This window comes from Chiloscyllium punctatum, chromosome 29 (assembly GCF_047496795.1).
Source record: "Chiloscyllium punctatum isolate Juve2018m chromosome 29, sChiPun1.3, whole genome shotgun sequence".
Taxonomy (NCBI): domain Eukaryota; kingdom Metazoa; phylum Chordata; class Chondrichthyes; order Orectolobiformes; family Hemiscylliidae; genus Chiloscyllium; species Chiloscyllium punctatum.
The window spans coordinates 62,144,746-62,165,586 of NC_092767.1; the positions used below are offsets into that span (position 1 = coordinate 62,144,746).

The 20,841-nt window shown below is 40.2% G+C and overlaps 1 protein-coding gene across 1 annotated transcript in view; it reads left to right on the top strand.

The window, feature by feature from the left end:
• Window positions 1-301: 301 nt before the first annotated feature.
• The window catches only part of pld3 (phospholipase D family member 3), a 103,854-nt gene continuing 83,314 nt past the window's right edge, over window positions 302-20,841 (top strand). The window contains exon 1 of the mRNA XM_072549222.1: window positions 302-540. Coding sequence (XP_072405323.1) covers window positions 516-540 — 25 coding nt within the window. The 5' untranslated portion in view covers window positions 302-515. The remainder of the gene's footprint in view (window positions 541-20,841) is intronic.

The window sequence follows — 20,841 nt, forward strand, 5'->3', positions numbered from 1 at the left end:
CACCCCTCAACCTCCTATGCTCCAGTGAAAAAAGAAGTAACACTGACTATTGAAAACATAATAAAACTGGTAGAAGGAGGAGGAGGAGGCGACTCGCACACTGCCTGCTCAAACGGCAATGCTGAGATTTAGTCCGAATGTGAGGTAGCATTTTCCAGAGCCTCAGGAAGGGACAGCTTGTGGAGAAGCTTAAGCGGTGTTATCATTCTGACGTCAGCTTCCTGAGGTTGGAGCTACATGGTAAGAATCCATCCCCTCCCAATCCCCCTGCCCTCAGCTCTGCCTGCTCTCTGCGCACACTCTCGCACTTCAAAGCATGTGGCAGAGTGACTCAAATTGTTTCTTGACGTTGGACAGATCTTCAGCAGTGAGCTGCCTGCTAGGAATTTAGTGAGCTCCAGAACACGCCTGGAGCTGGAACACACACAGGCATCTTGCGGTCGGCTGGTCGCTCCAGCAATTTTTTCTTCCAACTGCAGTCAAACCAGATAGAAACAAAACTATTTAGGAACTGAATGCAGACAGTTGGAACAACTCCAGGTAAGCAGATTTCAGTGATCTGTACAGATAGTGATTTTCTTTCGTGTTGTTGGACCCTCTCTTTACGTTGAAAATAAAAATTACCTGAATTTAGCTTTTAAGTCATGTTCAATTGGAGTCCCTTCATGCTGTTCGAGATGTAGACAGTTATAACATGTTTCTTGATCACAGTTCCATCAGTATTTTAGTTCAAGGGTTACAATTGAGTGGAGGCGAAGTTCTCATTTTTGAATGCTGCTCTTTATCAAATGGGAAAGAGGCTGCAAATTATTGATATCCCTCCCGTTCCTGGATTACTTTGGTATTAATGATCCACAATTGTATGACACCAATTCGTGTTTATCCGGAATCTCTCAATTCAAAAACGGTTTGTACTGGAATGTGAGTTTATAACGGGGTCAGTGGAGTGCTTAAGATCAGAGTGAACCACAAGGACAAATACCGATCTCCTTAAGTAATGAGATTTTAAGAACTGAAAATAAGAGGGAAAAAATAAGAGAGAAAAAAAGGAAGGAAGTAGGGAGATTTAAATTCATTTCGGATTCAGTAAGAAAAATAAGTTGAGGGAAAGCTTGGGTCGAGAAAGATAAAGAAACGATAAAGAAAGTAAAACTAAATGTTTCATACTTAAATTATCAAAAATTTCCGAGAGCAATTTACAAGCTGCAAGTGGGGACTACTCCATAGCCTGGATGTTCTCCAACTCTTGTTGTGTATGGACACAGACTGTTTCAGTATCTGAGGAGTTGTGAAAAATACTGACCTTGGTGAGACTATTTGCAAACATCACCACTTCTGACCCCAGATGGAGGGAAAGTTATCAAAGCAGCTAAAGATAGTTGTGTCCAAGTCACTGCCCTGAAGAACTATGGGCTATCATGGCATGGTGGAACTAGCCTACCTCTGGGCCAGGAGACCTGGATTCAAGTCCTACCTGTTCCACAGGTGTGTAATTATATCGCTGGTCAGGTTGATTAAAAAATATGTACACTGAGGAACTCCTGAAGCAATTTCCCGTGACTGAGTTAATTGATGTCCAACATCCACAACTATTTCTCAATGGAGCTAGCTATGACTCCAACCAGTGAACAATGTTCCCCAATTTCCACAAACTTCAGTTTTGGGGCTCATTGATGCCAGAATCAGTAAAATGCTGCCTTACACAGGGTTTTATTATGAGTACCCTGACCTCTACTGGGTAAAACCTTAATCCAGCTGCTTCTTTGGGTGATGGTGTGCTTGATTTCAGCAGTCTGAATGGGAGAGAGTACTTAGTATTTAATGGGAAAAACATCCAGTGGGAGATGTGCAATATAGAAACAACAGCTCTTTTAAATGAACCCATAAACATGCTTTCCTGTCCCTATGTTGGCACAAAGTCAAGACCATGAAGCTAAGAGAAGACGATGGACTAAGTTCCTCTCCTTCCTGAATTCATAGCCTATTCTTTTTTATTGAGTGAAAAGTCCCAAGCAGCATGACATGTACTAGTAATCTGACTTGAGCTTGTGAATATTCATATTTAAAGTAAGTTACTCATTTAGTTTTGTTGCTTGATCAGTTTTAATTACTGAAGAGGTCTCCCCTGCATTAGTTATTGTTGTAGATTATGAAATTTCATAATTGATGGAAATCAATTTGACATTTACACATTCTATTTATAACATAATAAAACATCCCAAAACACTGCTCAGCAGCCTTATAAAGCAAAATCTGATAGTGGGCCACATAAGGAGATATTAGGGCTAATTGGTCAGCAGTCAGTTTTAAGGAACATCTTAAAGGAGGAAAGAAATGCTGGGAGGTTTCAGGAAGTAACTCCAGTAGTTAAAGCCCTGACAGCTGATGCCAACATGAAGCAGAGACAAAAGGTGAGCAGATGACTTACCACCTTTCGGAAGCCCCTATCTTCTCAAAACATTCAGGCAGATAATAGTTCACTCCTATGATTCCTCTTAATGCCTCCCAGTCAATTTACCCTAATTTTGCTTTGCTGTCCAATTAATCAAAATTCTCATTTGCAATAAGAGGCATTTAAGGGAAAAAGAAAATTAAAACTTATTTGTTATCCTAAGTGCTTTCCAAGGACACAGAGCAAGCATTTCTGTCTCGGCAGAATTTGTTGCATTCACTTTTAAAAATTCATTATACTGGTGAAATGCCATGCAGTTCCACTCACATTTACATGGCTCCCAATTGTGGTCCATTAAGTATATTATGTATTTGGCATCTTTATTATGAGGCCAGCTGCATAAACCACCCCCTTCTTTAAAAAAATCATTTAATCTTCTTTCCAATAAAACAGATGTACAGCTCCAACTGATTACTGTGCCAGCAAACATTTCGGCCTCTGCCATTACATAGATGACAATGGTGCAGGATGACTTGTTATAAATTTCTAAAGGTAAAAGCTGCAGAGCCTTCAGTTCATAGGTGAACAGTGAGTCAAGGTAATCACCTGCTCCATGTACAGTATGAAATGACATCAGACAGCACGAAATGGTGTGACATGTTAGCACAGATAAAGAGCTGGTGAGCTAACAACAGCCATAGAGTAGAGATAAATACATCATTTTCATGTTGGCAAGCTGGTGCAAATATAATGTAACAGGGATCAGTGCATCTGATCTCAACTATTTTCAATTACTTGGATGAAAGGACTGAGTGTGGGTACATTTTATGGTGACACGAAGATAAGTGGAAAATACTTTGTCAAGAAGACATAACCTCTCCAAATCCCTCTATAGATGAATGGGCAAAATTTGGCAGATGGAGTATAATGTGGGGACATGTGAAAGGCTAAGAAACTAAGACTAACTATCTTCAGCTGCTCCATCGGTGACCTTCCCTCCATCAGAAGGACAGAAGTGGAGATGTTTGCCGTTGATTGCTCAATGTTTGGCTTCATTTGCCACTCCTCAGATACTGAAGCAGTCCATATCCAGATATATCGAGACCTGGAATTGTTCGAACGTAGACTGAAAGCCAGCAAGCAACATTCACGCTAAACAAATGTCAGGCAATGACCATCTCCATTAAAGGAGAATCTAACCAATGCCTCTTAGCTTTCAATGGTATTGCCATTACTGAGTCCCTGATTATCAACATCCTGGGGGTTACCATTGACCAGAAACTGAACTATGGCTACAAGAGCAGGTCACGGGATAGAAATCAGACAGTGAACAAATCTCTTCCTGACTCCACAAAGCCCATCCACCACTGGCAATGTGATGGAATAATCCCCACTTGCCTGGATGGGTGCAGGTCCAACAGCACTCAAAAAGCATTCAAGACAAGTCAGCCGGCTTGATTGGCACCACATCCACAAACATTCACTCCCATTCTTTCCACTACTGACAGTCAGTGGCAGAAATGTGTACAACCTGCAAGATGCACTGAGAAACTCATTAAGGATTCTTAGTATGGACAGAACAGATGGAATGTTAGTTTTATTGCTGGGGAATCAAATGTAAAACATTTTTTATTCAAAGGTGACAAACATTAGGAGGCACATTGTGTTTATCCCCAGTTTAATCTGAGTTGAGTGTGGGAATTGGTGATGAATTATAGCAGAATTACATAAATCACATCCTTTATTGGATTAATTGAGTTTTAAGTCCAAAATATGGTCAAGGTGAACTTGATGTAGAGACAGGTTTATAAAGAAGGCCCCTGTCCTCTTAGGTATCTGTAGGTAGTCTATTCGTGTGGCCAGCACTTTTAGAAACTTTGACTCTTGTTTCTGCTGAGCTGTAAATATATTGCCCTCCTTGCTTCTCACAAACACCTGTGTTTGTAGTAATTGGAACAATGTCAGCCAAGTGGATATCAGAGAATATGAATTTCCTGATTGGGGCTTTTAACCTGGTGCAATCAGGGAGTCGTGCCTGACAGGTATAAATAGGAGTGAAAGAAGTTCTGTTCACTCTAGGAGCCAGCTCTGAGCTAGCTGGATCAGTGCTATGGACTATGCACGTGTAACTAAAGGGTGACAGGTAATGATTCCAGTCTTTGTGGAGTTATTTAAGTATTTAAGCAAAAGGATTTGGAATCAACCTGTGATATGAGGGACTGATATAAAATTCTATAATCCACACTTTTAGCAGAAGTATTGATTAACTTATTTTAAATTAATTATCAAGACAGTAAAATAAGAGATGGAATCATTTTGTACAAAGATGTAAATCCACTTGCTATTATTATTGCACAGCAATTTTCTGCCCGGTCCTGTTTAACATGCGGCCTGAAACTTTAATTCATTCTTTACCAGAGCCACAGATTTGGATCGTTTTTTAACCAAATCAGTCTTCACTTCCTGTCCAAACTTAATTGGAAACTTTCATGTAATTAAATCATAGAATCATGCTATACCATAGAATGACACAAAAAAACCCTGCAGATATTGGAATCTGAGGTATACAAGCAGGAGGCTGGAAGAACACAGCAAGCCAGGCAGCATCATGAGGTGGAAACGTCAACATTGACTCCTGATACAGCTTGGCTTGCTGTGTTCTTCCAGCCTCCTGCTTGTACACCATAGAATGAGGCCATTCATTCTATTCAGTTTGTGGTGGATCTTTTGAAGAGCAATCAATTTAGCCTGACTTCCTCCTCTTTCCACATATCATTGCAACTTTTACTTATATTGATATTTATCCCTCTTGCCTTTTGAAAGCTACTACTTAATCTGTATCCACCACCTGACAAGGCAGTGCTTTTTCAAACGTTAACGATAAAGAACTTTTACCTACTTTTGCATTCGATTTCTTATGTCTGTGCACTCTGGTCCCTATTAGCCATTGGAAACAGTTTCTTTCTATTTTGCAATTATCTAAGCAATCAGATTACTGCTTCTAAATTTATCTCATCTTCTGCTGTCTTCAACCTTATTGCTTTACTGCACAATATAACTTGATCCTTCATTTAATGATTTTCAATTGTCAGAGGAAATGGTAGATGCAGGTACAATTAGAACATTCAAAAGACATTTGGACAGGTACATGAATAGGAAAGGTTTAAAGGGAAATGGGCTAAATGCAGGCAAATGAGACTAGTTTAGTTTGCGAAACCTGGTCAGCATAAACAATTTGGACCGAAGGATATGTTTCAGTGCTGTGTGACTCTGTAACAAGGGGGTGTGTTACACATGAAAACATGGTTAAAAAGCTTGCTCAAAATCATGAAGGGTCTGTTCCCAATAATGAAGGAATGGAGAACAATAGAGCAAAGTTTTAAAATAATTGGTACAAGAAGCAAAACTGACAAAGGGAAAACATGTTTTCCACTCAGCAAGTAATTAGGATCTGGAATATGTTGCCTACTAGCATGATGTATGCAGATTCATGAAAAGCATTGTCAAGGGAATTAGACTGTTATCTGAAAAGAATGTGCATGGTTACGTGGGGGAAGGAGGAAAAAGGGCAGTAAATGAATTGCTCATTTAAACAACTGGTACAGTAATGACAGGCTGTATGGCCTCCTCCTGTGCTGTAACAATTCTGTGATTAAATACAATGACCAGATTTTATAATATTTATTTATTTAATGCCTTTAAAAATTTCAGAAATTTCAAAACTGCTTTGTAACTAATTAAGTTGTGATAGGCAAAGAGCAGCCATTTTGCAACAGCAATGAAATAAATGACCAAATCCTTCTGGATTGGCAACATGGTTAGTTTATTAGTTAGACCTTTTCCCTCACATTTCAGCTTGGATATAATTTTTCACTAATGCATTCTGGTCAGACAGGGAGAAAAAGAAGGCATTTGGGACTTAAGTGAATTACCAAACTAAGATTTAAGGATTAAAACAAGGAAAAGATGAAGCATGGAACAAGTATGTGAATTAGAGTAAAATTATAAATAAAGGTCAGTTAGAATAGTGAACAATGAACAAGAAAAGGAAGAGAAAAAAATAAGATATAAGGTTGAAATTTGAGAAGTGTAAACATTGAATTTTATTAACCTAAGAAAAATTTACCACATGCAGGAATCTGATCAGAGATGTTATGACATACCTCTGCAGCAGGCAACACTTGAACCCAGCCCTCTTTATCTACAGGTAGGGACAGTACCACTGCACCCTCATGCAGGAATGAATCCCACAGTTCAAAAGTATGCACCTGTTGGATTTATTGGTGTTGCGTTAACAATTACTAAAGTACTCGCTGTTAGATACCAGCCGCTACTTTTGGTGACAAGTTTTAGAATGGTTAGTGAGGCTTTTGAGTCATTGTTGTATGTTCTAACCTCTGAGCAAGGAGGTCTAGGTTCAAGTGCCAGCAGCTCCAGAAGTATGTCATAACACGTCCAAACAGATTGATTAAAAAAAAAGCTGATAGCAGTTAGTGTGCAAATCCAGTATCGTTCTCATAGAATCATACAGTATGGAAACAGACCCTTCAGTCCAACTCGTCCCTGCCGTCTAGGTTTCCCAGACTTTACCAGTCCCATATGGCTACATTTGACCCATATCCATCTAAACCTTTCCTATTCATGTCCCTGTCCAAATGTTGTAATTGTATCACCTCTACCACTTCCTCTAGCAGTTCATTCCATAGACTCACCACCCTCTGTGTGAAAATGTTGCCCCTCAGATACTTTTTAAATCTTTTCCCGCTCATCTTAAACATATGCCCTCTACTACAAATCTAGTTTTTAAAATGAACAAGAAGATTAAGGATGAGATTATGCTTGTGCAAGGTAAATCAAACAGCTTGTTCTGGAGACTTGCAACTTGTAGCATATCTCTTTATCCATAAAACCTCTGGCTGTCTTGCACATTAATAATAGTGTATGTCATAAATTACCCAATATTTTTATGGATTGCTATGGCCCATTCTGTCTTTCATATTGTTTTAGAGATGAATGTTGGCCAGGACATCAGAAGGACTGGCTTTAATTGAGGCCATGAAATATTTTATGCATTTTCTGAAAAGTTAGTCAGACTCTGTTTAATGTCTCATTTTAAAGGCGTCTCTGATAAGGCAACACTCCCTCAGTTGAAGTTGTATCAGCATCACAGACTAGTTCTATGTTTCACCAACATTTCTGAGTGTGGTTAGCGCTAGCTCAACCAGGCTGGTCTGGGCATGGCAGTTTGTTATGGGTCTTGAGTCTTTCTTTTTGTTCTTATTTATTAATGAGGTGTGTGTGTCACTGTCTGGGCCAAAATTTATGGTCTGTCTCTAGTTGCCCCTTGATAAAGAGGTGGTGAGCTGCAGCCTTGTACTGCAGTAGTCCATTTCTGATACAGAAGCAAGTGTCTCCAAAGACAAACATAGAATGCCTATGCTTGAAGCTTCAAATTGGTTTGTGCAATCCCCAACCAGTTAAATGCAAGTTCATCCAAATTGTTGCATCCTTTCATAAAGGAGCGCTGATACATTTATTGGTTATCTAAAGCATCTTCATTGTTCCCAGTGTTTATTGTGAATCAGCTTTTCTGAGATTTGTGACCTGGGAGAAGTTAAATGTTCAATATCTCTGCAGACTGTGGGTTTCAATATAATTCCTAGCTCTTGATATTAATCCAAGGGAATTTCCAGATGATTTCTGATGAGCAGTTTATATACTAATAATTATTTTTCTTTTCCCCGAGTGTCTCATATTTTGGGGCTGGCTCTCAACTCAAAAAAAAAATGGGTAGGGTTGAAATATTCAAACATTAAAGATCTAACTATCCCAGCAAGATCCAGGTTGAACAGAGGGAGGAAAAGGGACAGACAAACCAATTGATTCTGTGCCCCAATCTTTCTTGCCTGCCCCTGTCAAAATTCAGCATTTTGAGTGTCTCTCTCACCCTCTCTATTAAAGTGTGTTAGTTCTGATTTTGGTTTCTGATTTTGTTTTGAATCCTTACCATTTTTTTAAAAAATTAGTTTCCTCTTCTGCTTTCTGCTATGGCACCTTTCCCAGTCACTCTATATGCTCCATCCTATTTTGTGATCAGCATCACCATTACTGTAATAAAAGTATTTCATTGAAAAATGTGTTTAATATTAACCATAAAGTTAAGAAACACTCATGACATCCATTCATTGCACACTCTTGAATAGCCCTGATTCATTTCGAAGAAAGGGAAATAGTAACTGAGTGGGATCAAATCATTTGGAGAATTCTTTTATTCATCTGACCTACTTTGCTTCATAACCGTACTGATGTTGGATCTGTATAAACTAGCCTTTCCTTTCAGGAATAGCTTCATAGTTGAATGCTGTTGGAAAAACTGGGCCATTTTCCAGACTAAATGAAACCATCACCTTGGATATGAACTATGGGGTATATTTTATGGTGATTTTGAATTGTCTCCTTTAGGAAGGCCAATAAATCAATCACTCTGGGAATGTGGGCCTTCTGCCAACAAACAGTTATTGAGAATCTTTGGGAACTAAAATTCAAACTGTTGATTATAGTGGGCCCATAGCCAGGCGATAATGGTTTCCAGGCCACCTTATACGTAGCTTTCAACACATATCTGTCATGTTTTAAACAATGCTGATCCTCAAAAACACAGATTATGCTGAATAGGTTTGATAGTTTAGGTAATTTAGTGTTTCAGTGTATAAATTGGATGTTGCGTTTCCAATATTATCACAGTGATGGCATTTCAAAGCACTTCATTGGTTGTGAAATGTATCCTTGCATTCTTTTCTCCTGCATGGGCTCATCAAACATCAGCATTAGAGTGTTTGTTGAAGAAGGCATTTTACACAACATTGACTCCCAACTGGTAGTTTATGGCAGGAAGAATGTTTGGAAACATTATTCATCGTATCTAGTTTCCAATAAGGGAGGGCTGAGACCCCATATGTCTACTTCTCCCCAGGAGGATTTGTGATTCCATTATGTATATACTTAATACCCTTTAAGTACTTGGGTCTGAAGTTTCTTATTAATATTAAAATCATGTTGTCTCCAGTGTTGCAGTGGCAGTGCCCCTACCTCTGGGCCATAAAGTCCATGATCAAGCTCCAACTGCTTTAATACTAAAAGGTTCAGAAAATGTCAATTGGAAAAGCTAGACCCTGGAGTTAACCCTCTCTTCACTCTAACGATTTGCTTTCAGCAATCATAAAGGTGCATTTATATATGCAAAGTTATGTTTGTGTCTCTCTGCTTTTTCTTGCCCTGCACTATTGCTGTAACAGTGTGTGTGGACAGATAGTAAGAAAGGGGAGAATATACTCCAGAATGTTTGCATAAACATGCAAATGTGATGTCAAAACCTTGAGTTTGAAGAAGGGTGTTCCAGGCAACACTGACCAACTTGGTGCCGCTCCAAGGTTTGGGTGAAGCAATGTAGGTCTTATTTGTGAATGATGGCAAGTCAATACTTTTGCATCATTTTTGATAAAATTCTCCTCTATAATTTGGCAGTATCTTCACAGTTGATCAATCACAATGGAATCTTTTCAGGACTAAAACTGGCAATGGTCTTGTTTACTGTTTGAATTCAACTGAATATTTGACACTTGGCCTGCAGTAAAATGTTTAAATCAAATAAATAATGGGAATTATTGCAGTATTTTACTCATGGAAATAGAATTTACTTCAAGTTCAGCAGAAATGATTTACAAGGGTCCATTTATAATTTTCAACATTCATATTAATGGACAAGAGCACTGTGGGTGGAGGATTTCAGGAGCTTTGGCACTGAGGTCAAGAGGGTTCCTTGAGAAAGCAACAAAACATGAATTAATGTGTGTTTTTTTCCCTACAGTCTTTATTGTTGTGTCGATCCTTTGTTGGGAGAGTTAAGGAACAACCCATTGATTGTTTTCTTTATTATTAACAGCAGTAGTATTTTGTGGAAATTGAATTCACTTTGTGAGTGTCTAGAATTTCATCTCCCACAGCTTCCAGGTGTCACTGACACTGCTAGGATCCTGACTCATGAAGTTGGGCTCATTAGTGTCATTAGAGTTGACAATGTAGAGACTGGATGTCTAAATTTTTCTTTACCATTCTTTAGTCATGTATCTTTCCTAACTCTCTATAATCTCCTCCAGCTATACTCATCTCCTAAATGTGTAAAATTCCTTCAGCTGTGATAATTCTTCAACTCTCTGTAACTCCACCAGGTCTATAATCCTCCCAATTCTCCCTAACTTCTTCTAGCTCAACACCCTTCCTTATCCCTATACTTTCCTCCAGTCTAGAGCCCTCCCTATCTCTGCCACTATCTCCAACATGAAGGCATATGATGGCGCAATCTTCTGATTTGGTTCAAGTCCTTTAAATTCGGACTGTCAGCTCAGTAAATAACCACTCATAACAAGCTAAGTAGTGAAGAAAAGCCAATTGAGCTAAAATCTTATAAAGGATTAAACATTTCTAGTTAACAATGTAAAACTAGTGCAATAAATATTTAATTCTTTGTTTGTGTGTTTTCAGGCTTCGATGTGTAAGGAGGTGACAGATGCTGTATAGTCCTGCCTCTTGCCTTTGCAACTGTGGAATCTGAGGTATAACCAAGATCAGTGACGCTGCTGTCAATGTGACAATTATCTTGAACTGTGTTGCCAATATTTGAATGAAACGGGAGCTGTTTGAGATGCTTTGCTGAAGAGAAATCAAGAACTGTTTTCTAGCATTTGGGCTTTTCTATCAATTGAGGACTCGTTTAGCTTGAGAAACCCGGTGCAACATGCCTGCCAAAACCCCCATGTATCTAAAGACTTCAACCCCAAAGCGGGGCAAGAAGATGAGATTGCGCGATGTTCTGTCTAGTGACATGATCAGTCCACCCTTGGGTGATTTCCGTCACAGTGCCCACATTGGGAAGGATGGTGAAAGTGACATGTTTGGGGACATCTCCTTCTTACAGGGCAAGTATGATGTCCTTCCAAACCTCAACCAGAAGCCAACTTCTCAAAGTACAGGACAAGGACTGGATGAAGAATACAACTATGAGCGAGGTTTTAACAATGGAGCAGGTGACTATCCTATCCTGCTGAAGAATGCTGTCTCTCTTCCGGCATTCGGTGGCACTCACAAAAGCCAGGATCAGGAACAAGCTCCTCCAAAGCCTCCCAGGCTCCACCTGGATGAAGGCACAGGTCAACGGGCACTGTCAGTCAGCTGTACAACGGAATGTTTCCACAGTGCTGAAGAAGTGTTTGCCATTCCAACCTTCAACAAAACAGGGTCTACAGTTTCTTTATTGGCGGAGTCAAACACTTCCTCGGAATGCTCAGTCATTGGCAATGAGCAGCTGGATGGAAAGAGAGCCTTAATCTTCAACAGCGAGATGTCCCTCAATAATGATACCCTTTTCCCTTCTAACACATTCCTGAGTGGATCTGAATCTTCCCTTGGCTTGAATCTCGATTTAGGGCCATCTATACTGGATGATGTCCTCAGAATTATGGATGGATACAAGATCTAGTACAATAAAGAAAGCTAATAAACCAATGGTGGAAGGCTGCTGAAAGAATGACAAAGAGATTAGGGAATGTCCAAACATGATTATATCACGTTGGCTGCTGACAGTTCAGGGGAATGCTTACTCTCAGACTGAGAGAAAATATTAGAAACTGCTCCCCTCGTCTAATCACGGATATACCGCTTGCTAAACTGGAACTGCTAAAAGGAATGTCACGTTAACTTAATTTGACATGGAGTATAACTATTACTTTATCTTCTTTAACTTCAACAAACTTCCTTCAATCCTGGGTGATATCAGAATTATATACAACACTGCAAAGTAGAAATGTTAAACTATTGTTTGAAAACCCTGTTAAATTCTTGAATTTGTGACTGTAAAAATGTTTTCATTCTTTGTAGGATTACATAATAATTTAGAATTCAGAAAAATACACAATATGTAACAATTGAAACAACAATGAAATGATTAGCGAACTAGATGAATTAGTTGAAGTTTTATGACAATCTGATGGCTATATGGTCCCCATTATTGATGCCAGCCCTTTACCACAGGGCGACAAAGCTGTATAATGTAAGCAGAAATTTACTCCCTTCTGTGCAACCTCCTCCAGCCATTATAAACCTCCCAACTCTCTGGAACCTCTTCCAGACTCACTAAAACTCCCAAATCTCAGTAATACCCTTCAATCCCAATAACGCTCCTAAATCTGTGACCTGTTCAGACTTCTATAACTTTTCCAAATCCCTGTAACCATCTCTAGTCCCAACAACCTTTTCAAAGCATCTCCAATCCTGGCCTACCATTGCATCTCCAATTTCTTTTCCTGCACCGTTAGCTGTCTTTATTTCAGCTGCCTGAGGGGGACCCTAGCCTTTCTCTTTAACCTTTTCCATTTCTCTACCTTTTAGTTTAGAAATTTCCTGGTCACCCACTCAAAACTCAAACTGTCTGGTGCAAAACTGAACAGACTGTCCCTTGAGTCCAAACCATCTAAAAACTGTTTGCTTAGGTATCAGATTGTCCATTAGTTGATTGTCAGGGAGGTGTGAGTTTCTCTTTTTCCCTCATTTCATATGCCATATCTTCCCTTGTAAACAGCCATCTTCCTGGCCTGTGTAGTTACTATTAATGTACTTTCACAGTGAGTTAGATGAGATCAATTAAGCGGGAAGCTTGGTTGCTGCAATGTTTCTGTCATCTTGTCTCCTGTGAGGCTGTCTGTGTAAAGGTAAACACACTCTTACTGGCAATCAGGCCAGGCTGGTCCAGTCTGTATCGCAAAGTTTTTCACAGATTTGGGAATGTGGAGCACTGGAATGTCTCTGGTTATTAAATGGGAGAATGTTGTGTGCCTAATGCTGTTGATCTTTCCTTTTAAATAGATCCATTAATCAGCGTATGTCCTTGAGTAGGATATATCACAAAACTGCCATCACTATGCAAGGAATGTATTGTACAAACATGCTTTTAGCTTTCTGTCGAATGGAATTTTATCTTTTTTGTTTGCATTTCTAATGTTAAAATATTCAATTGGTTATTCCTATTAAAGCAATTCTCATTTGTCTGACTGTCTTGGAATATGTTGTGATTTACTGAGCTATGAATTATATATCTTTTCCTACCCGTTATCCCTTGTTATACTGGAAAAGTACCTGGGTCACAAGGTTAGATGGTATAATATTCCTGGTCTTGCATTACTGAAGAATGTTTACAGTGTATGCCGAGGTGAGGAAAAGATTCACTTTATTTAAGAAACAACTTATTGTGGCTTCAACTTTCTGCAAGGCTGCAAGAGGGAGTTGCATCATATGACCTTGTACCTGTGATTCATTAGCAAATCTGGGCTGAACTTTCCCACAAATAGGAGAGTTTGGGAATCCTAGCAACTTTTCTCATAACAGTTGTACATGGCTCACCTCATTAGGTGTGCACCTTGACTCTACTGTACTGTTCATGTTCAACCTTATGCTAAGCAGAGGCGGCCATACTTACCAGTGTCAGGACCTTGCACCACTGATGCCATAATTGCCAACTAGGTCAGCCTTGTGTTTGTGGTCCAGAGGAACGTATAGCAGTGCTGCAGGAAGGTTAATGACCTTCCATGCGCCACAACAGTAGGTGCCATCATCCTCCTCTTGCTGCCTCACTCTCACTCTAACTCTACCTTTGTGCACACTTTGCCAATCTCAGTATTGCATGCAGCATCTTCCCTCAATAGCTATCAACCACTGCCTCCCTCCAAAACCACTAACTCTTCCTGCCCTCTGTCCCTCTTGACTGAACTGAGAACTGTTCCCCTTAAACTTGCAGACATGGCAGTTTGCTTGACACACATCCAGTGTGTTTGTCATGTAAGCTGCTGACTCATGCTATAGATATGACATTGACATAGCACAGTGCCACACAGCAATTGTCAGCACCCTTGTCCGTGCATTGCAGGTATTTATTGTCAAGCTGCCTGGTTTTCTGTCTGTGCTGAAAGACAAGGCAGGCAGAGATAACCATGAACATCTAAATAAATGCAAAGTGAATGTGTGCTAAAAAAGCAAGCTAAGAGTCCTAAGATTAATCCTGTGCCGATGCATGAGATGGATCTGTGTTCCTTAACGTAATGCAACCTGGCAGCAGCATTGTAATGTAAGGTGTTGGGAAATTGTATTATTTGGAGGTGCCAGTGTTGGACTGGGGTGGACAAAGTTAAAAATCACACAACACCAGGTTATAGTCCAACAGGTTTATTTGGAAGCACTAGCTTTCAAAGTGCTGCTTCTTCATCAGGTGCTTGTGAAGCAGAATCATAAGACATAAACTTTACAGCAACAGGATTGCAGTGTCATGGAATGTAATATTAAACAAATTTAGGTTAAGTCTTCCATCTTTTAGAATGATCATGTTAGTAATTGTATAAATTAATCCGAGATGTGCCATGATGATGCAGTGAGGCTGGTGCTTCATTGATACTGTTGACTGAAGGTCCAGGCAATTGCTGCCCTTGGAGCATGCCTTGAGATGTTGGGGAATGATGGCCAACAGAGACCCAGAGAAGATCCCAGTGAGGTTGCTCACTGGTGAGATTCTCATTTAGAGAGCCCACTTGGGAATCCAAAGACTTGAATGGTCTATTGGGGTGGGAAATGGCCACATAGTAACTGTAATTTGCACTGCATGCTGTTGTGTTGCAGATCTAGTCAGAAGCAAATCCATTGTGGTGATTTACACAAGTAATTGTTAGACACCCCACTTCAGCTGGATATCAGGCTAAACACTAAAAGCACACTCATTAACAAATCTAAGGGCAGATTACAATGCTGGGTAAGTCGGCAAGTGTGCACAATGTCCCAGTTGTCACGTGTTAGACCTTTGCCTAACCAATAAACTGCAAATAAGCTATTAGACTTAATTGCAGAGTGAAGGATTTATTTAATAGGAGCTATAAATCTGGGTGCCCTCTGTTGCGTTGAAGACTTGATCATAAATTTGAACCCAACTGTAGTTCTGATTGCATGGAGGAACTAAATCTGTGGGTGTCATCATGTTCAGGAGCTGCTGGAAATGTTCTGCATTCCGGCCCTGACAATAAGCTTCATAGAACATAGAACAATACAGCGCAGTACAGGCCCTTTGGCCCACGATGTTGCACCAATCCAAGCCCACCTAACCAACACTAGCCCACTATCCTCCATATGCCTATCCAATGCCCGTTTAAATGCCCGTAAAGAGGGAGAGTCCACCACTGCTACTGGCAGGGCATTCCATTAACTCACGACTCACTGAGTAAAGAATCTACCCCTAACATCTGTCCTATACCTACCACCCCTTAATTTAAAGCTATGCTCCCTAGTAATAGCTGACTCCATACGTGGAAAAAGGTTCTCATGGTCAACCCTATCTAAACCCCTAATCATCTTGTACACCTCTATCAAGTCTAAACCTTCTTTTCTCCAATGAAAACAGTCCCAAGTGCCTCAGCCTTTCCACATACGATCTTCCTACCATACCATATTTGTTAAGATTGCTTAAAACCCCTTAGGTGTTTTGCCATCATTAATTGGTTCCTGCTTTCCACACAAATGACACCAATGGAATTGAGATTAACATTGCTGAGGGGATTAGTCTGAGAGCGCAGCTGCTGAGAAACATGCATCAGCAGCAAATGCTTGATCTGTTACTGGATTAGTGGTGCTGGAAGAGCACAGCAGTTCAGGCAGCATCCAATGAGCAGCGAAATCAACGTTTCTGGCAAAAGCCCTTCATCAGGAATAAAATTTTGCCCGAAACGTTGATTTCGCTGCTCGTTGGATGCTGCCTGAACTGCTGTGCTCTTCCAGCACCACTAATCCAGTATTTGATTTTCAGCATCTGCAGTCATTGTTTTCACCATGCTTGATCTGTGTTAGGTCTAAACTAGACTTGTTGCAAGTTGCAAATATCTGGGCCAAATGGCCTTCTTCTCTGCTATAAGTGTCTGTGAGGCTGTGAGTAGTGAACTAACGACTACTCAGATTCCGGGTTGAAACCTCATCAGAAACCTTGACTGCTACACATGTTGGTTGCTGGGGCCTACAATCCTGCCATATACACAAGCCCCCAACATGCCTTATTCATCAAAGCACCCGACAGTGATAAAAAATGTGCACATTCACAAAGGAGGTCAGTGGGTCAAGGCCTTTTTTCTTTTTCTCCACACTTACCGCCTAACAGCGGTAGTGCTTAGTTTTTCCCCGCACCCATGTCATGTGTGTGTGCAGGTGTCGGACACAGTGTAAAACAACAAGTGTGTAAGTTTTTATTTATGTACCACCACGAGGAAGAAAGGAAACACCCGAGTGGCCAGTTACAAGCAGTGCCCTTCCCAAAGGGCAATGCTGTGTAATCAAACAGTGAAGTGGAGGGCAAGGATTAAATAAAAGTGAAAATTAGTGTGGTGCTGGCAAAGCACAGCAGGTCAGGCAGCATCCGAGGAGCAGGAAAATTGACATTTCGGGCAAAAGCCCTTCATCAGGAAAGGATTAAATAAAAACAGAGTTGGAGGGGGAAATAATACACTCCACTCCCTGCAGTGCCCACCTTTCTTTGAAAATCTTGAGGGTGTTGCAGGACACAGTGTGCTCCTCTCCAGGGACACCCGGGCTCTGACAATATATTTTGTAATCAATCTGTTCAGAAATATTATTACACACCTCTGGAGCAATTGGAATTTGAACCCAGGGCTTTTATTCTGATCATCCCATTCAATAGCATCTACAAGCGTTAACCAGAATAACACTGTGAGCTCTCATATCACCATCAAAATCCTGTATCTTGAATGTAACAGAGCTGATCCTCTGGAATTGGGATCGCATTGTGCCATTTGTTAAAACAAACTGATGGCTCTCGCAAGGGATCATTTAGGCCTATGCTTTCTGGTGTCATCATGTCCAGACCTAATCTCAATTCGGGATTTAATACCAACTTGAGATAATATTTTCCACCTGAAGATCATATGTTTAATGAAACCTGATGTCAAACTATGTCTCCCACAACCTGACAAAAGGTCTTATTACCACTGACAGTAAAACACTCCTTCAACACTTGTAAATAAAACAAGGTAGCTTCTTTAATCAGAGAGTAGCAGGGGCATGGAATGTACTGCTTGCAACAGTAGTTAGACTCACCAACTTTAAGGACTTTTAAATGGTCATTGGATAAACATATGGATGAAAATGGAATAGTGTAGGATAGATGGACTACTGATTGCTTCCACAGATCAGTGCAACATCGAGGGCCGAAGGGTCTGTACTGCGCTGTAACGTTCTATGTTCAAACAGTTCACTTCATTTTTGTAAAGATAGGAAACTATTACACCTGATTGGACACCACCTGAAGTTTTTTTTCCAGTTTTTAACTCTTATTTAGAGCTTAGTACTTCCCTTTTAATGTAGGTCTGCCAAGTTTAAGCCAGCTAATTCCACAAATGCTTAATCTTAGGTTTGTATGATTTAGACTACCAACCCACTGGAGAAAAGGTGCTGAGAATGTAATCATTCTTCCAATCGATTGCTTACCTTTCAAAAAGACTTTGCTGTTCTGTAAACACTGAAATATTTTAAGAATCTGGGATTTCTTTCTCCAAAAAATACACTACCCCACTTGAGGAAGTATATAAATATTAGGGTATTTTTCAGTTGTAACCAAAAAAATTATAACTCATTTTACAATTTTATTAACAGTCATTAACAAGTGGTACATTTTAAATGGACAAGTTCACTATCAAAAGATGCAGACTCTATGGGCCAAATGGCCTAATTCTGCTCCTATATCTTATGGTGTTATGTAATATCAAATCTAATAGAATTCAACTTGATGTTATTTACAACTATTCAAGAATACCTTAGAAGATCTAGGATTACCTAAGAATAGCTAAGAATAAAATATCTGACAATGTGTAAGCATAAGAAAATCCATTAACTTTTAAGGTTTTACCTTACATCCTGGTGGAGAAAATATCATTTGTGAACTGTTACCTGAAGATCCCTCATACCTTTGAAATTACAGTGAAAGGCTTTTAATTTTCCTATTATTTTGACACCCTGCTGCCTTGCAAATGTGGGTGTTAACCGTCTGTATGCAATCCTCCCACTGTCATATGATGTTGTATCATCAAACATTGTTCCTTCATTACTCGGTGAAGGTCTCTGTACGAAGGCGGAGATGAGCAGTATTTCTTTCTCTCAGAGGATCATTAGTTTGTAGAAATCTCTTCTGCAGAGCACAATAGAGGCTGAGTCATTTCATACATTCAAGGCTGAGTTGGACAGATTTAAGGGAGTCATTAGTAATGATGGACAGACAGAAAAGTGAAGTTAAGGCCACAGTCAGATCAGCCACAATCGATTTATTGAAGAGGAGGCTCAAGGAACTAGCTGGCCTACTCCTGCTCCTATTTTTGTGATGATCTCGTGTTTGTTCAATTCTGGTCTCCCTGCTACAGGAAAGATGTTGTGAAACTTGAAAGAACTCAGAAAGGAGTTACAAGAATGCTACCAGGGTTGGAGGGTTTGAGCCAGAGGGAGAGGCTGAAAAGGCTGGGGCTTTTTTCCCTGGAGCGTTGGAGGCTGAGGGGTGATCCTATAGAAGTCTATAAAGTCATAAGGGGCATAGATAGGATGAATAGTCAGGACTTTTCCCCAGAGTCCAGAATGAGAGGGCATAGGTTTAACTTGAGAGAAGAAAGATGTAAAATGGACCTAAGGGGCAATTTTTTCATGCATTATGTGGTGCATATAAGGAATGAGTTGCCAGAGGAAGTGGTGGAGGCTGATACAATTACAACATTTAAAGGCATTTGGATGGGCATATGAACAGGAAGTGTTTAGAAGGATATGGGCCAAATCCTGGCAAATGGGACTAGATTAAGGTAGGATATCTGGTCAGCATGGATGGCTTTGATTGAAGGGTCTGTTTCTGTGCTGTACATCTCCAAGTCTATAGCTCTATGGTTCCTTCATACAGTAGCCTGTTCAGCTATGCATCTTCACCAGTGCACGGGAATAGGGGCATATGGACCTAAAGTGACAGATTGAGTGTCAAATCAAGGATGAGCACCAACTAATATCACAGTCTCACTCGGCATGTTTCTGGGTGTACAGGTTACTACTCTTCACATTGTGCTCATCAACAGCAAACTCTCCAGAAGTGGCTCAATCATAATTTACCCCGACTGACTCCTGTAAAGCCAGAGCTTAGTTATCCAATTCAAGAGAGCAAATGTTTGAGGCCACTGTCCTTCAGCAATGCTGCTTGTGGACCTAACACTGTCCAGACCACCAGTGAGAACTTCCCTGCTCTTCTTTGGAGGAATATTGTGGGATCATTTTCCACACAACCTTTGTCTAGCATCTCCTTCAGTCAACAACATCTCAAATTGTGTTTCATTTGTGTATCAATCTGGATTATAATCACAAATCTCTGCAGTGGTATCTTGACCAACTCAGAGATAAGAACGCTATGCTTATGTTTTTGTTTGGTTTTCAGGATGTGAGCCTTGCTGGCCAAGGCCAGAATTTATTTTTCTATTGATTTTTCTCCAGCAACATACTTTATTCAGAAAATTTGTAACAGTACATTATGAAACATTTTGATTTGAAAATTACAGTAAGTGCAATCAAATTCAACAGTTCTCCATTCCGCACATTCCACTCTTCAGTGTCTCAATACAATTGCAGTACTCTTAACATTTGCAATGCACATTCTATCTCGCCATACAGCCTGAGGGGCAAACCCATTTCATTTAAAATTTATAAAAAGGAAGGTAGAGAACATGAGAAGTTTGGTTTGGGGAGGGGGTGGTGGGGATTTGAATCTCTCAGAGTGAGGCCAATCAACCGAAAGACACCAATTGTGAGGTGAAAAGAGAACTCAGGTAATGGAGCCACAGAGAGACGGGAGTCGGGGAGGTGGAGGTTCAGGGAGTGTCAGGTTGGAGGAGGTGACAGAGACACAGACCATAATATATGCATATTGATTCTGTTCAATGAACGGGCAGCCCTTGTGTTCTTTGGGAAATTATAGCTTTTTGAAAAAGATTGTACTGGGCATGTTTTTTTTTCTGTTCAATCAAGTAATTTTTCACTCCAGTGAAAGAGAGGAATTTTCTTTTGTTGTTCTTAGAGAGTTTGTAGCTCACCACTCCCACCCCTTCCCACAGAGCAGGCAACAGATTGCTAGTTATGCCTATTCCTTTCATAGGGATGTAAGCATGGAAACCTACCCTTTGGACCAACTTGTCCATGTGGACCAGATATCCTACATTAATCTAGTCTCATTTGCCAACATTTGGCCTATATTCCTCTAAACCCTTCCTGTTCATATTCTCATCCAGATGCCTTTTAAATGTTGTAATTGTACCAGCGTCCACAACTTCCCCTGAACAGGC